General features: G+C 39.6%; 7 protein-coding genes across 7 annotated transcripts; 4 read left to right on the forward strand and 3 right to left on the reverse strand. All coding sequences in view use genetic code 12, as the record gives it.

Moving 5' to 3' along the window:
• Positions 1 to 39: 39 nt before the first annotated feature.
• On the reverse strand, positions 40 to 438 carry KGF57_002053 (sulfiredoxin; the record flags this gene model as incomplete). Its single annotated transcript, XM_051751325.1, has 1 exon — positions 40 to 438. One exon carries the CDS (start codon positions 436 to 438, stop codon positions 40 to 42), a length of 399 nt encoding a protein of 132 aa, XP_051609432.1.
• Positions 439 to 1,201: 763 nt separating this feature from the next.
• Positions 1,202 to 3,472, forward strand: FRE9 (Fre9p; the record flags this gene model as incomplete). The annotated part of the gene is made up of 2 exons (XM_051751326.1): positions 1,202 to 2,093; positions 2,601 to 3,472. 2 exons carry the CDS (start codon positions 1,202 to 1,204, stop codon positions 3,470 to 3,472), a joined length of 1,764 nt encoding a protein of 587 aa, XP_051609433.1.
• Positions 3,473 to 4,449: 977 nt separating this feature from the next.
• Positions 4,450 to 6,117, forward strand: KGF57_002055 (sugar porter family MFS transporter; the record flags this gene model as incomplete). Its single annotated transcript, XM_051751327.1, has 1 exon — positions 4,450 to 6,117. The coding sequence occupies one exon, from the start codon at positions 4,450 to 4,452 to the stop codon at positions 6,115 to 6,117; it is 1,668 nt and encodes a 555-aa protein (XP_051609434.1).
• Positions 6,118 to 6,216: 99 nt separating this feature from the next.
• On the reverse strand, positions 6,217 to 7,020 carry KGF57_002056 (25S rRNA (adenine2142-N1)-methyltransferase; the record flags this gene model as incomplete). The annotated part of the gene is made up of 1 exon (XM_051751328.1): positions 6,217 to 7,020. One exon carries the CDS (start codon positions 7,018 to 7,020, stop codon positions 6,217 to 6,219), a length of 804 nt encoding a protein of 267 aa, XP_051609435.1.
• A 359-nt stretch (positions 7,021 to 7,379) lies between these two features.
• Positions 7,380 to 9,809, forward strand: MAK5 (putative ATP-dependent RNA helicase; the record flags this gene model as incomplete). The annotated part of the gene is made up of 1 exon (XM_051751329.1): positions 7,380 to 9,809. The coding sequence occupies one exon, from the start codon at positions 7,380 to 7,382 to the stop codon at positions 9,807 to 9,809; it is 2,430 nt and encodes an 809-aa protein (XP_051609436.1).
• A 104-nt stretch (positions 9,810 to 9,913) lies between these two features.
• On the reverse strand, positions 9,914 to 11,233 carry ERF1 (translation termination factor eRF1; the record flags this gene model as incomplete). The annotated part of the gene is made up of 1 exon (XM_051751331.1): positions 9,914 to 11,233. The coding sequence occupies one exon, from the start codon at positions 11,231 to 11,233 to the stop codon at positions 9,914 to 9,916; it is 1,320 nt and encodes a 439-aa protein (XP_051609437.1).
• Positions 11,234 to 13,019: 1,786 nt separating this feature from the next.
• CTF1 (Ctf1p) lies at positions 13,020 to 16,457 on the forward strand (the record flags this gene model as incomplete). The annotated part of the gene is made up of 1 exon (XM_051751332.1): positions 13,020 to 16,457. The coding sequence occupies one exon, from the start codon at positions 13,020 to 13,022 to the stop codon at positions 16,455 to 16,457; it is 3,438 nt and encodes a 1,145-aa protein (XP_051609438.1).
• Between the last annotated feature and the right edge of the window lie 72 nt (positions 16,458 to 16,529).

Here is a 16,529-nt window from a genome sequence, read left to right on the forward strand (position 1 = left end):
TGCATTAATTGAATACATACAACACTTCATCCTTGTCTCTTATTTCTTCTCTTTCTCTATCTCTTCAAACATCACCTCTACAGATGAACCCAAGTATAGCTCCAACGTTTTTTTGGTAGCAGGTATTATTCTACTCTTGACTAACATCTCTTTGCTAGTATCCTCTTGACTTAGCCTATCGTATGCTTGGAATCTATGACAACCACCAAAAGCAAAATAATGTGTCCTTCCCTGGTGTCTAATTTTGAAAACATCAATTGGAGGTAGTTCCCCCACTGTTATGTCTTCGATTTTACAAGTTGCAGAACTCATTGGAATTCCCTTTAACGTGGAAACCATAGCATCGATCTTTTGATAGTCTAGTACTGGCGGAATCGGTCTCTTGATTTCATGCAATGGAACGTACTCTTCCTTTAATCCCCTGGTCTGAATGGACATTATCGATGCAGTTTGGAAAACGTGATGTGTATATTATTTGACCTGAACAAAGTCGTGGTAATTGCGTGTTTATAAATGGTTACAAAAAATAATAATCTCTGCTTAATAATGAGGCGGCGAATGTATTTGTCGTAGGGCCCCGACGCAGTATACCGTTTCTCTGATGTGTCACGCAATTGTGTATTATACACGACTTAGTCTCATCTAACGCAACACTTCCTCCCGAGGAAAAACCAATTACCACATTCAAGCATTAAGATTGATCTGTTATAACGAAATCTATATTTCAGCTTATTAGTCAATGCTTTTTCATTCACCGAACCGGGTATGGTAGCACCAAACTATCTTAGTAATTAAATAGCGCCACAATTTTTGAACGCTGAGAAGTCGTCCCTCGAAATCAACGTGGCAAGCACAGCAAAATCGGATACAGTCATTCTTGCTCACTGGGAAGCAGCGCAGAACACTCCTTAACAGTATAGAAATTCCACTTTATCCCGTTATCTAGAAGATCAAAAGATCAAACAACTCTCAATATGATTATATGCAGGCCTTATTTTTTTTACTTTTTTTCTTTTTTTTTTTTAACGTAAGTCTTGACCTTTTGAAAATCTTTTTCTCTTGTACACAATTTTTATCTATTTGATCTATTCGTAGAATAAGACTTTGACATTTATAAACATTGATCCTCTCCACATTCGCCCAACGCCAAATAACCTTTCCTGACTCGCCTTACAACAGGTTAGTGGTTTCTCACCAAACAATGTATGCAATTGGACTATACGCCACAATAGTTTTTGGAATATTCTTGTTTCCATTCCTTATACCCATCAGATCAAAGAGTGCTACTCATCGACGGTTGAAAAGGATTCTAACAATTGCTCTCATTGTATCTACACTAGCAGCAATAGCACCAGATACTGCTAGCATAGGAGCACCCTTCCATAAATACGGAAAGGCAAAGATTGCCTTTTTCGGATGCAACTATCAGATCCAACTAACCACAGCTCGATTTTGTGAGCAGAATCGGACATTCGAATGGTGCTACTGTAACAACTTCAATGCCTTTGCCACTATCGCTCATTGCTATCAGGAAGGGCACCAAGACCAAGTGGACTCGTTGTTGGACACGTGCCACGAGTACAATAGAACAATTAGACGTGATGCTTTAGTTCATGCGGAGAATTACTATAAAGCCCACGCTAAATCCATTCAGGACATTCCTGACTTTCAACCAAATACAGTGGTAGACTTTCCAATAAAGTTGAACGCAACTGAGACATTCATTTTCAAGGAGGCTTATAATAATTTTTTGGGAAATTTCGACTTGTCAGTTGATTATGGCGCTTATTTGGTCCTTTATTGGGTAATTGTCTTTACGTTAGTTTCCATTGGTAACTGGTCAAAAATATACTTTCACAAGATGAACAGAAACTTGACTGATCCATTTTCTAACTGGTTTAGAAAATTGGTAACCTTACCTGCAACCGGACGAACAAGAAAGACAAATGAGAAAAGACTTGGATATGGTTTAGACTTTTTAGTTCCAACAAGAGCAGAAACATTGATATTGAGCACTTTTTTTGGATTATCAGTGTATTTGTTAACCAAAAACATCAACTACACTGAAGGAGATCCACTTTTTTCCAGCAAAAGTATGGCTTGCCTTCGATACTATGCTGTACGAGCAAGTATATTGTCCAGCAGCATGATGCCCTTGCTCATACTTTTTGGTGGCAGAAACAACTTTTTACAGTGGGTTACTAGGTGGGATTACTCAACCTTCATAGCATTGCATAGATGGATTTCGAGGTTGGTGGTTGTCTTTATTCTTCTTCATTCCTTCAATTATGGAATCTATTTGAGGATGAGGGGTGTCGAGATTAAACCCTACATATACTTTGGGGTTGCTGGAACGTATGCCGGTGTTGCAATCTTAATTCAAGGGCTTTTGGTTCTTCGACGGAAATGGTATGAAGCGTTCTTGTTGCTTCATATAGTACTTGCAGCGGTATTTATACTTGGCGCGTGGATACATGTTGAGCAGTTATACTGTGTTTGGTTTTACTACGTATCAGCAATGGTCTGGGTATTTGATAGGCTTATAAGAGTTTGCCGCCTTTGGTCATTTGGATTTCCCGAGGCTAAAGTCTTTCTTTTAGCGGATGAGACTTTGAAGATTTTGGTTCCAAGACCACAGGATTGGGAAGCTATCCCTGGCGGACATGCTTTTATCCATTTTTTGCGTCCTAGCTGCTTTTGGCAATCACACCCATTCACATATACAGTAACCGATGATGAGATAGTGTTGTTTATCAAGGTGAAAAAGGGAGTGACTCGGTCCATGGCTAGCTATTTGCAAACACACAAAGACAAGTACACAAAGATCCGAGTTGCTATTGAGGGGTCTTATGGGGAGAGTACTCCTGCAAATAAATACGACACGGCTGTATTTGTAGCTGGTGGAAATGGTATACCAGGGATTTACGCCGAGGCAGTTGAGTTGCAAAGCCTTCCAAAGCGAAAGATAAAGCTTATTTGGGTCGTGAGGGAGTATTCTACGTTATTTTGGTTCTATGATGAGTTGTTACAATTACGAAGCAAGGACATAGAAACTACTATCTTTGTCACGAAACCAAACGTTTCCATCAACACTGAAGATTTCCGCAATCGCTTTAACTTACTTGAAGCAGATGCATTGATGCAGACTAATGAATTGACTTCGTTGCTCAAGCTTCCAAAACAGAGCTTGCGGGTGATTGATGCCACGGGCCAGTCGGAGACATTCGATGAAGAGACGAGCTTCGATCAGAGGGTCAAGCAAGAGTTGTCACACATAAATTTTGTGGAATCAAGACCAAACATTGATAAATTGGTTCTTACAAGTGTCGAGGAGTCCATGGGATCTGTCTGCTTCATTACGTGTGGACATCCCGCCATGGTTGATGATTTGAGGGCTTCGGTAGTGCGCCATATCGATAACGTTGATCGTAAACGAATCGACTATTTTGAGCAGTTGCAAGTTTGGGCATAAAGCGTAGAGTTATAGAGATGTTTAATAGATAAAGATAGCTTTGGTGATGGAGGTTTTGTGTAATCCAGAGTAAAACTGCGACGATTCCTCATACGACAGAAGTGGGGTTGTGATACAAGTCGAACTTGACGCCGTACAAGAGTCCCATAGAAACTGTCCTTTTTCCCAAGCCTCGAAAAGAAAAAGTGAGACCGTTGTTTGAGGCAAACTGTTGCCAAGAATTGCAAAAACAAAATTGTATTTTTTTTTTGTTCCTCCAATATGAATACAACGTGGTGACAGTTTGGACGTGAGGTAACCTTTGTGAGGCGAATGAAAAAAAGCCAAACAAGAGAGAAGTCACTTTTTTTGCTCGATCAAGGAAGACAATGGAGACAGTGATTGCTAGGGGGTGTTTGTGCCTTTCCTTTGTTTAGGGATGTCTAAAGACAAACAAATTTACAACTGCTTTTACATCGAATGATATCATTCAGAGATAACACAGAGTTTGTTTATACTCACAGAAATGCTAGAAGTGATGCAAATAATAAGACTGCTTTAAAGGTTCGCCGCAAGTGGCTTGGTTTGCAACTAGTTGCATGGTCTTCGATGCAAGCAGACTGCAGCTCTTAGTTTATCCGATTTTGCCTTTTGTGTCATTAACGATGTTACAATTTTTGCTTGTGGCAATGTTACGCAACCATCGCAATAAATTCTTGGCCCCAAGACTACCAGCTGATGCTTGGATGAGGCAAAGCATCAGGCCAAGATTTATTGCTGATCTTGATTGGTAAAGTTTAAATTCTGGAGGGTTTTCGATGATTCGAATAAATAAGCCAGCGTTTAACTGCAAAAAAAAAGAAAAAAAAAAAGAGAAAAAAAAACCAAGGAGAATTCCATGGCTTGAACTTTCCTAAAACACTAGACTCTTTTGCAGTATATACATCGAGATTTTCAAAAATCAGTAATTTTTGATCACTGAAAGCCCTTTTTGCCAAATGACAATGATACAAGAGAAATACCAAAACAAAGAGTCCAAGAGCGACATCAACGAAACATTCAATAATGAACCTTTGGACAATAAAGACACTCAAAGTTTGGAAGAAAATGTTGAAGAAGAGTTGAAAAACAAATCATACAAGGATTACATTTTGATTACAATTTTATGTTTTTTGGTAGCCTTTGGAGGATTTGTTTTTGGTTATGATACAGGAACAATTTCAGGATTTGTTAACATGACTGATTTTATAGACAGATTTGGTGAATTTAACGACAGTGGAGAGAAATATTTGAGCAATGTACGAACTGGATTGATTATTTCCATTTTCAACATTGGATGCTGTATTGGTGGATTGGTTTTCTCCAAAGTAGGTGATATCTATGGAAGAAGAATTGGATTGATGTTTTCCATGGTCATTTATGTCATTGGTATTATTGTTCAGATTTCTTCTCGGACACAGTGGTACCAAATTTGTATTGGCCGTGCCATCACCGGGCTATCTGTGGGAACAGTCTCAGTTATCTCCCCCATGTTTATTTCCGAGTCATCCCCCAAATTATTGCGTGGTACTTTAGTTTGTTGCTTTCAATTGTGTATAACTTTGGGTATTTTCATTGGCTATTGCTGCACATATGGTACCAAGCAATTGGACGATTCCGCACAATGGAGAATACCCCTTGGATTGTGCTTTCTTTGGGCCATTTTTTTGGGTGTCGGTATGTTGTTTATGCCTGAATCGCCTAGATTCTTGGTTGAAAAGAAGCGCATTGAGGATGCGAGAGCATCGATTGCCAAATCTAATAAATTGGCAGTAGACGATAAGGTGGTAAGTTTGGAATTGCAATTGATTCAAGCTGGTATCGACAGGGAGGAGTTGGCGGGAACAGCATCTTGGAAAGAATTGATTACCGGCAAGCCAGCCATTTTCAAGAGAGTCTTGACTGGTGTTGCATTAGCATCGTTGCAACAATTGACAGGTAACAACTATTTTTTCTACTTTGCAACGACAATTTTCCAAGCAGTGGGATTGGAAGACTCTTTTCAAACTTCAATGATTTTAGGTTGTGTAAACTTCCTTTCCACCTTTGTCAACATCTGGGCAATTGAAAGATTTGGAAGAAGGCTTTGTTTGTTGATTGGTTCAACAGGCATGTTTGTTTGTTTTGTCATCTACTCAGTGCTTGGGTCCACAAACTTGTATGAAACTAGTGATTTCCAAAACGCACCCACACATTTACCAACAGGACGAGCCATGATTTTCATCACATGCTTGTACATATTCTTTTTTGCATCTACTTGGGCAGGTGGTGTTTATGCAATCTTGTCAGAAACCTACCCTTTGAGAGTCCGCTCCAAAGCAATGGCTGTGGCCATAGGATTTAATTGGATCTGGGGGTTCTTGATTTCATTTACATCTTCATTCATCATTAACTCAATCCATTTCTATTACGGATTCGTATTTACTGGATGTCTTGCTGCTTCTTTGGTGTTTGTGTACTTTTGCATCATGGAGACAAAAGGATTGACGTTGGAGGAAGTCGACGAGATGTATTCGCAAGGTATATTGCCATGGAAGTCGGGAAGCTGGGTGCCTCCATCTTCTGAGGAAATGGCAACTTCGACTGGTTATGCAAAGCCCAAGGACGAGCATGTAGATTCTGTCTAAGTGGAGGTCGATCTGTACTGAGAAATTGTAGATGGCTACGGCGATGAAATCAAACTACATCGTGTAGTCTTGGTACTTTTGATTCCTCGCTCTAAAGGATTATAGTGTAATACAAAAGTTGTTTCTCTGAGATCCAGAGTGTAACTCCTTCTTTGGAAATGTTAGAGCTTTGCCAACTCTTCCATTCCAGTCAAAAAGCCAATAAGCCACCTTCTTTGCCTCGTAAAAAAATGTTTGTATAAATCCCAAAGACGACATAATCTGAAGTAGTCTATCATTGTCAAAGTATCGTGAGTTTGTTACACATGGCAATGGCAACACTAAGAACAAGCTGCTCAAGCTTCCATTCTTGGGTGATTTCAAAAACTTGGTTATCCGCTTCAACATATCACCTCGCTCATTATGCGATGGAACAAAGTTTATCACAAGTGAGCATGAGATCAAGTTGAATTTTTCAGACTCATTTGTAGGTAATGGTCGTTGCATAAAATCCTGCTGGATAATGGCAGTATCTTGGGAATTTAAATCGATTTTGCAAACTGAGGTAAATAAACCACACGTTGAGATGGCGTTGTATGGACTCAAACAGCCAATTTCCAATGCCGTAACGTTTTGAAATCTCGATTTGTACTTTTCGTCTTGGAGCCACTCCACCAACTTCTTCGATGAATCTCCTCCCCTCTTTCCAGCTTGACCTTGGGTAGATGCAGACTGATAAACCTCGATACCACCTCGCTGTTCTATTTCCAGATCAATCCTCGCTAAAATCTTTATAAGTTCCGACTTGGCTAGCGTATTGTCAATTCGATAAATATCATTGAATTTTGCTGAAACTTTGAAATTTTTGAATTCAGTTTGATACAGACTGTCCCTTTTCAAATTGTTGTAGTTTTCGTCATCCATGGAAGTTGTGTGAATCCCTAGCTTTGCCAATATTGTATGTTTGCATTTTTGAAGCACATGAAACCGTCGAATAATTTGCCTGGTTCGTTCAGGCTTCAAGGTCCTGGGTTTTGTTGGGCCCTTCTTTCCAGTTATTGATACCAGTCGCGTGAGCAACCCTCTTTTTGTCCTTTTAGCTTTGGCCATCTCTTCAGATGCACAGCATTCGGAATATTTGGGGAACGCTCTGTTTATAGGTAACTTTGGAAAGTTTTATTATACTAAATTTTGTGTAAGGGCGTAAGATGAGATGCCAAAATTGTAATTTTCACTAAGAGAAAAAAAGAAACCCACATTCTTGTTTTTCATAGACTTCAGCAATGGCCAGTAATAATACTACCAAGAAACAGCAGAAGAAGCCACACAAGGTTGCCAAACCTAGAAAAACGCCATCCTTGAAACAAAAGCTTAAAAAGGAATCCAAAGTCGTCAAGATCAATGACTTGGCTTGGAAACCTGTTGAGATACCAGATAACTTGGGTGACTACACTGGGTTTTTTGGATTAGAGGAAATTGACGGAGTTGATGTTGAAGTTGTTGATGGAAAGCCACAGTTTGTTGTTAAAAGTGAGGGATCGACACAAGTCCAGAAAGAGCAAGAACAAGAGCAAGAGCAAGAGGATGAAACTACAGGTAAGGAGGACCAAGCAGATGAGACGCCAGTAGAGAACGAGCAAGATGAGAACGAAGACATTGACGACGAAGAGTTTACTGGATTTGATGACGACGAAGCGGATGAAGACATCTCCACAAAGGATACTCTTTTGACAGAAGCTACTGAGAAAGAAGGTCAAGAAATGTCTGAACTCAAGCACAATGTCTTTGCCAATCTTGATTTACCCATGCCTGATGACAACGACATTAATTTACCACAGTGGTCAGAGAATGAACTTGGAGTTTCACTCAGTCCATACACATTAAACGGTCTTGCCAATTTAGATTTTACCATTCCAACGCCAATCCAAAAAAGAACTATCCCCATTGCAATGGAGGGGAAAGATGTAGTGGGGAAAGCAACTACTGGTTCCGGTAAGACTCTCGCTTATGGAATACCCATTCTTGAAAAGTATTTACAATCGCTAGATCAAGTCAAGCAAAATGTCAAGGACAAGAAAATCAATACTCCCAACGGTATCATATTCACCCCAACTAGAGAGTTGGCACATCAAGTAGTTGACCATTTGAACAAGTTGGCTCAGTACTCACCCCTCTCTGTGAGAGGAATAGTCAGTGTGACTGGTGGTCTAGCAATACAGAAACAGCAAAGGTTGTTAAAGATGGGACCTGGGATCGTTGTTGCTACGCCGGGAAGGTTTTTAGAATTGTGTGAAAACGATTCCGAATTGCTCCAGAGGATGAGCTTGACTGATATTGTGGTATTAGATGAAGCTGATCGATTATTGCAAGACGGCCATTTTGAGGAATTTGCAAAGATATTGGAGCTATTTGGCAAAAATAGACCCAAGAATAAGAGTGTTCAGTGGAAATGGCAGACATTGGTGTTTAGTGCTACTTTTTCTCGAGACTTGTTTGGCAAGTTGGATAAACAAAAATCAAACACCAAGGGTCAGAAGCAACAGATTGATGGAAACAGTCTAGTGCAAAATGACGAAATTATTGAATTATTGAATGAGAAGTTGCACTTCAAAGATAAACACCCCGTATTGATTGATGCTAACCCAAAGGAGATCGTTTCGGGACAAATTACGGAAGCTTTGGTTGAATGTGGAGCCACTGAACGTGATTTGTACTTGTACTACTTCTTGTTAATGTACAAAGGGTCAACCTTGGTCTTTGCAAACTCTATAGATTCAGTAAAGAGATTGGTGCCCTTGCTTGAAAACTTGAAGATTCCAGCATTTGCTATTCATTCATCAATGGAACAAAAGCAAAGATTGAGGTCATTGGAGAGGTTTAAAGCTGCTCTTGAAAAGAATGAAACTGCTGTGTTGGTTGCATCTGATGTTGCTGCTAGAGGGTTGGATATTCCCAAGATCGATCATGTTGCGCACTACCATTTACCGAGATCGGCTGATGTATACATTCATCGATCAGGAAGAACTGCAAGAGCAGGCAGAGAAGGTGTATCGGTGATGTTTTGCTCTCCACAAGAAGCCTCTGGCCCGTTGAGGAAATTGCGCAAGATTGTGGCGTCAAATGCTAGCAGCACCAAGAGATTGAATGCTCATACTGATGTAAAATTGTTGCCTATAGAGATGGATTTAGTGGCCCAGTTGAGACCAAGAATTGAATTGGCAGGGAAGTTAGCTGACGCAAGGATATCTTCAACAGCGACACGAAAGGAAGACTCCTGGGTCAAGCAAGCCGCAGAGGATTTGGGTGTTGAGGATCTACACGATTTGGATGAGTTTGAGGATGATATCATCAAAAAGCAGAGACAAAGGCAAGAAAGTAAAAAATTGACCAAAGACGTTCAAAATAGATACAAGTATGAGTTGCGGGAATTGCTTGCTAGACCTATTAGGAAAAACAATCGTAGGTCTTATTTGACCAGTGGATTGCAAAACTTGGCTCATCAAATGGTTACTGGGAAGCATCATGAAGATGTAGTAGGACATGAAAAAGTAAATGCTTTGAAGGATTTGCAAAAAAATGGCAGTAAAATCAAACCAGTTATTAATGAACAAAAATTGAACAAGATTGTCAAGACGAAAGAAGCAAAGCAGGCTAAAAAAGATCAGAAAAAGGAAGCCAAGCAAAAGAGACAAGAGTTGAGGGATGGCAAGTAGAATCTACAACTTTTCTCTCTTCTATAACCAGATGTGTATAGTTCTGTTGCTTCTTCTATAGGAAACATTTTCTTTTCCTTCCATTTACACCCCACCAGCTCAGATTAGATAAAGTCGTCGTCGTCGTCGTCATAGTATTCATCCTCCTCCGACTCGTCATCAGCCAATTGATCGAAATTGACCTTGTATCTCAATATAGCACCAACACCACCAAAACCTTGTACAAATTGAGCACCCTCAGATGATTTATCAGTAACGAAATCCAATTCGGCACCGAAATTCTTGTAATTTTCAGCCAACCATTCCAAAAACGATTCTTCTTTAACAATTTCCATATCGATTCCAGTCTTTTTATCTTCTTGCCACGACTTGTCGGGTAATTCCGGATTAACGTGCTTTATTACTTCTTCGCCATCAACATCCTTCAATGTGTATCTTACAATGTTCAAGTTTTCATAAACAATAACTCTCTCACATGCACCCAAATCCAATGCTTTCAACGTATCCTCTATACCATAACAGTATTTTCCAGTATCTTGACTAATTTCTTCGAAATATTCATTCAATAATTTCTTTTCTTGTACAAATTTGACATTGGCCAATGTTTCAGCTGACAATTCAATAGCTTGGTTGAATCCATTTTCTCCTCCATACGATATATCAACAATCTTGATGACTTTAGCTTGTAATCTATTGTCAAACAAGTCGGATTTGCTCAATTCAGTTTTAAAGTCTGCCGAACCTGCCAAGATTAAACCCTTGACATTGACTTTATCAGCAGTTATGAAATTCTGCACTGCTACTTCAGCAACTTTACGAACGTAGTTGTGTCTCTTTTCCTCTCTCAAACGAGAGAAACGCATAGCTGATTGACCACCTCTTCCATGCTTTTTAGGTAAATCCACCGTAAACTTGTGTAAAACTTCTCTGGTGTTACCACTAACTGCTCCGAATAAAGCTCCATTACCATCCATAATGATGAACCCGAACCTATCGTCGTTTTCCAACAATTCGTTCAATGCTTCAACATGGAATTTGTTATCGCACAAGTAAAGGGATGTATTGATTGGTTTGAATGGTTCAAAATCAATGTTTAGTTTCTTTTCTTTTCCTTCATCGGTTATGACATCACCACAATAAACAACTAATCCGTTTTTAGGTACTGAATTGTACAATTTCAACTTCTGCTGTGTGGATGTGATGGCAGACAAGACTGACAATCTATTGACTCTGGATTTGATATTCGAGGCAGTACCGTATTCTTCTGTCAACATCTTTTGTATCAATGATATTTGACCTTTTGGTGGGATAACTAATGAAATCATCGAAGTACCGTTACCCCTGGCCAACTCCAACGATTTGATCAATTTCTTGACCTTCCAGATTTCAATATTCTTTTCAGCATCTGACTCTTGGTTTGACATGGTGAAAAAAAAAAGAAAAAAAAGATGTGTGATTTGTTAATTACGTATATACAGCTGCCCTCTTTTTAATAAAGACTTCTTATGCTTTGATGAGTGTGTGCTGCAACAAGTAAAGACAGCAACAACAGATGGATTGAAATAATTTTTTTTATTTTTTTTCAGTCTTGTCGTGTACCAAAGGAGAAGAGCCGAAGAAGAAAAAAAAAAAAATTTTAAAATTTCTTTCTGAGTCCGACACGCAAATTAGTCACGTGTAACTCACACGCATATACAAATCGAAAAAAATTGCAACAATGCGTGATCCTTAGTCATTTTTTATACATTGAACTAATCCCGGTGAGTACACAACCTACCTAGAGCCATATACTTATGAGTTTTTTTATCACCTGAATGAATGCTAAAAATATTGTTGCCAATAACACCGTAGTATGTAAAAGTAGAAAAACGTCTAATCCATTTTTAACCACCGCACTGTTCAGCAAGGTTCTAGTTATTTTCGTAACCTGACCAACGAAAACGTATATTCCTCCGGCCATTGCTAATTGTAGGTCTGTTCTCGCGCCTGCACCCAAAATACCCACTGAGCCACCAAAGAGGAGGAGACAAACAAATGAATTCTGTATGTTTTCCGAAATTGATCTTAACTTTTGGGAGGTCGATGTTTTCATCGGCAACTTGAAATTGTTGTAAGGACTCAGTTCAGTAAAATCTGAATAATGTTTTACGTTGAAAACTTTATGAACAAATTTTATGTGAAGAATAAGTCGCATTTCAAACTAAATAACAAACTGTATAAAATTGTGCTGACCCAACTTCTTGTATAGCACTCTCTTGCAGCACAGGTCCCATTCTGACTTACACGTATCACACTTCTCTTCCACCTTCCAAACTAGTAAACCAATATCTCTGTTTGACGGCAGTGGGTAGCGACGCTACTACGGTATGACAATGCTTTTAAGGTTTTATAGTGTGTGTGTGTAAGTGTGGCTTTAGTTCAAACTAAACTTAAAAGTGACATACAGAAATGAGTAGGGTAAATGTCTCATGGGTAATAAGTGCAAGTGGATGCTACATACACACAATTCTTCAGCTACAGTATGTATTCAGAGTGTATGACATTAAAATACATAAGAGACAAAACCGGAGTCAATTAATACTTCTTAAAGTGTTCTTTTGTTACTCAATTTTTCATCTCGCAAACTCCGAAGCAGTTTCAGTAGTAGTTAATTACTTTTACTTTAGTTGTGGAAAGAGAAGAGGAAACAAAATTGTAACTACATATAGAGTGTAGCTAGTCAGCCAAGAGGCCAACCCAACTACTTGCAAGCTTCAAGTGCCTCCAAACACACAAAAGACAAGCTTGTTCATTTGTTCATTTGAGTATACATAAGCGGAGTTAAGAGTGTCGCAGTTTTTGTATCTTTTGTGACATTGCCTAGGAACGAGAGAGAATTGAAAAAAAAGAAGAGAGAGAGAAAAAAAAAAAAAATAATAAAACAAATAAACAAATAAAATTGTTTAGGGAGGACGGAGTATTAGTTGAGTAGTACGGTAGTTACTGTAATAACCGTTTTTTCCCCTTTGATTTTTTTTTGTTTTTTTTGGCTTCTGTTTTTCTAAACAAAATCCTTATTTTTACAACAACTAACTCAATCATATCCCTATTAGATCTAAGTAGTACTCCTTCAGAGTCATATCAGTCAGTCAGTCAGTTAGTCAGTACATTAGATCTATCTATTGAATTCATCATCCTCAAGTTATTCTATGACAATACTTTACTATTACAATGAGTAGTAATAGCAGCACCACTAACAACAATACAACACCTGCCACTGTTAAGCAGGAAACTAACATTGACTACAACCTGACCAACAACATTCAACAACAGGGACAACAACATAGTCACCACCACCAGCACCAGCAGCAGCAGCAGCAGCAGCAGCAGCAGCAGCAGCAGTACAACGGAGCTCCAGCAACATCAACAGCCACCTCCCCTGAAAACAACAACGAGTCGACTAAAGCAAACGTAAAAGACAAGCCAAAGGCATTCACTATCAAATACAAACGTCCCAGAGGCTCTAGAGCCTGCACAGTTTGTCGATCAAGAAAAGTACGTTGTGATGCAGAAATTCACATACCTTGCACCAATTGCATAACATTTGGATGCGATTGCGTATTACCTGAAGTCAAGAAAAGAGGTAATAAAGCTGGAGAATCAAAACTGAAGAGACAAAAGATTGCACAAAATAGTACTGAAGCGGAACCTGTTGCCCATCTAGACCCTGCCGCTACGTCCTTAAAGCAAGTGAAATCGCAAATCAAGCCTAAAACCAAAACTAAAGCCAAAGCAAAGAAAGTCGGCTCTTCATCTACAGACGATCAACCCACATCAACACAACCTTCCGGAGTGCCCTCTTCATCCACTGGTGCAGGATCTACTTCTGTTCCTGGGGCCTCACCCTCTCAGCAAATTCCAATCAAACAAGAAGAAGCTGTTTCTCCTACATCTACGGGTGTATCGTTACAAAATTCGCAACTTGACAGTAAGCAAGCCTCGACTATAAATCACATTTCATCCGTACAACATGGAAGCTTTTCCAAAACTAAAACATTGAAAGAGCCGGTCTTGAATATATCACAAATAAGTGTACCCCCTTCGTTAACATCAGATTACAAAAACAGACCCTCCATGCATAAGAAGGAATTAACAACATCGAGAGGAAAGCCATCGCTAACTTATATTGGGTCTTCTTCGATAGCAGTTTATCCCCATAAATTTGGTGAGAACCATGTGCAGTTGGCGGAGGACGTTTTCGAGTCGCCCGACAGTAGCTTGGATGCAGTTGAGATGGAAATTTTGAAATTAAGAGGTGCATTCCTACTCCCAAGTAGAGAATTGGCTTTAGATTTGATTGAAACTTTTTTTGAACACGTTCACCCCTTGTTGCCGGTTTTGAATCGTACGTTATTTATGCAAAAGTTCAATGATCCAAATGATAGTCCCAGTTTGATGGTATTACACGGGGTATTATTGTGCGGAAGTAGAGTTTCCAAGAACCCCTTGATTTTAGACTCAAATGGATCAACCAACCTTGCTAGTTTGACTTTTTTCAAGAGAGCAAAAGCCTTGTACGAAATGAATTATGAGAGCGACCCTTTATCAATTATTCAGACCTTGATTTTGATTGGTTCTTATTGGGATGGACCAGAAGATGTGACTAAAAACTCATTTTACTGGACAAGGGTTGCCGTTGCTCTTGCCCAAGGGTTTGGTTTCCAACGTGATGTAACGAAATTATCAAGTCTTTCACTACTGGAGAAACGATTATGGAGACGAATTTGGTGGTGCCTTTTTGAGAAAGACCGTAACGTTGCCATTGCTTTTGGTAGACCAGTAACCATTGATTTAAATGATTGTGACGTTCCGATGTTAACAATGGAGGATTTCGACGAAAATGATCCTGAGTTGGGTATTGTTTCTCCTTACCAAGTTAATGAAACACATGCATTGTATTTTATTCATTTAATCAAGTTGGCTGAAATCACCGGAATAATCATCAAACATCAATATAGCGTCAGATCGGAGTCTATGAAGAGAAGAAACGCATTTTCGGTTATTGAACATTGTGATATGTTGATGGGCATTTGGTTTACAAACTTGCCACGACAATTGGTTTTTTCGTTGGGTGATCCATCGTCACAGAATTTCTATGCGTGTTTACTAAATGCACAGTACTATAATCGATTGTTTTTGATCCATCGTTCCAACTTGATGAGAATGGCAAGATCGTCGTCAACAAACCCAAACAATTACAAGTATCCAAGTTGGGGTATTAGTTTCCAATCAGCACGAATGATCTCCATTATTTCGAAAATCTTGATGGATAGAGATCAACTAAAGTATGTGCCAACGATGTACGTCTATATTGCATTCAGCGCGTTGATTATGTTGATATATCACATTGATTCCACAAACACAGTGATTGCTTCTACTGCAAGTGAGTCCTTATTGGTGTCAAGGGCAGTTGTGCAGAAATTGGGTGATTACTACCCTGTAGTCAGGGTGTTGATCAATTTGTTTGACAAGTATGCCAATGATAAGATTAAACGCGCAAGTGTCATTGAAAGTGGGATGATGATTAATGAGTTGACTGAGAAACGAGCTAATGAATCGGGCGGTTCAATGCAATACAGTACTCTGCCTCAGCAACAACTGCAACTGCAACTGCAACTGCAACTGCCGCAACAACAACAACAACAACTGCAAGCACGTCAATCGCCACAGGTGCATGCACGACAATCACCACAGCTGCCAGCGCGTCAATCATTACTGCAGCCATTGCCACCTCCACCAAACCAGCCTATCCAACAACCAAAACCCATTTCACATCCACAAGCTCCTTTCCAACAACACGATTCACCTAATTCGTCCAAATTGTCTCCTTCATCAGTCGCCTCCGGTGTTTCACCTGGTGGCAATGGTTACCAGGACTATCAAACACAACAACTGCAAGCTCGTGCTCCTATTTCTCAACAACGTTCATCATTGAATACACAACATAAGCAGCCACAGAAACAACTGCAACAACTGCAGCACCGTAACCCAAATGCACCTGCACCTTCACAAACCCCTGTTATTGAACAATTGATCCAACAGTACAAAGTACCCATGAAACAAGCCAACGGTGCTGAATCAAGTGACAAAACTGCTAGTGAGACATCACCATCTTCATCAACGCACTCATTCCCTGATATCAGTCTAGTTACTGAAAACATTCCCAATAAGCAAAACTTTTTTGAAAATTTCGATCCAACGCAATTGTTCCCCACGTTTAGCGCTGCGCCATCTGCGGTCCATTCTCCAAGTAATGACGAGGACATGGGTAGTAATATCTATGATGCGCAAGCACCAAGACAAGCACCAAGAGAGGCACCAAGAGAGGCACCAGCTGAAAAACAGCAACCACAGCATCAACAAGATGTGCAGGGAAATAGTGCCGGTGATGTGAATAACATGCCTCCACCGACCTCACATTTGAGCGGCAATTTCGCTGAGGGGGGCCAACAAGGACTGGGTGGACTACCGGGTGGACCACAATTGCAAAACCCACCTACACCTGGATTTCAAACCAATTTCATGGATTCATCATTTATTAATATGAATTTACAATCGGGGTTTGATCCAAATGATGAAATCAACGCTTTATTTAACTTCATACCTTGAGAACCCCGAGAAACTTACAAAATTAGAAAAAACCCTTTCCATTCATTGCCATTTGTACAATTTTAATTTCTT

The sequence above is a fragment of the Candida theae genome, assembly GCF_024610275.1.
Source record: "Candida theae strain CBS 12239 chromosome Unknown scaffold55, whole genome shotgun sequence".
Classification (NCBI taxonomy): Eukaryota; Fungi; Ascomycota; class Pichiomycetes; order Serinales; family Debaryomycetaceae; genus Lodderomyces; species Lodderomyces theae.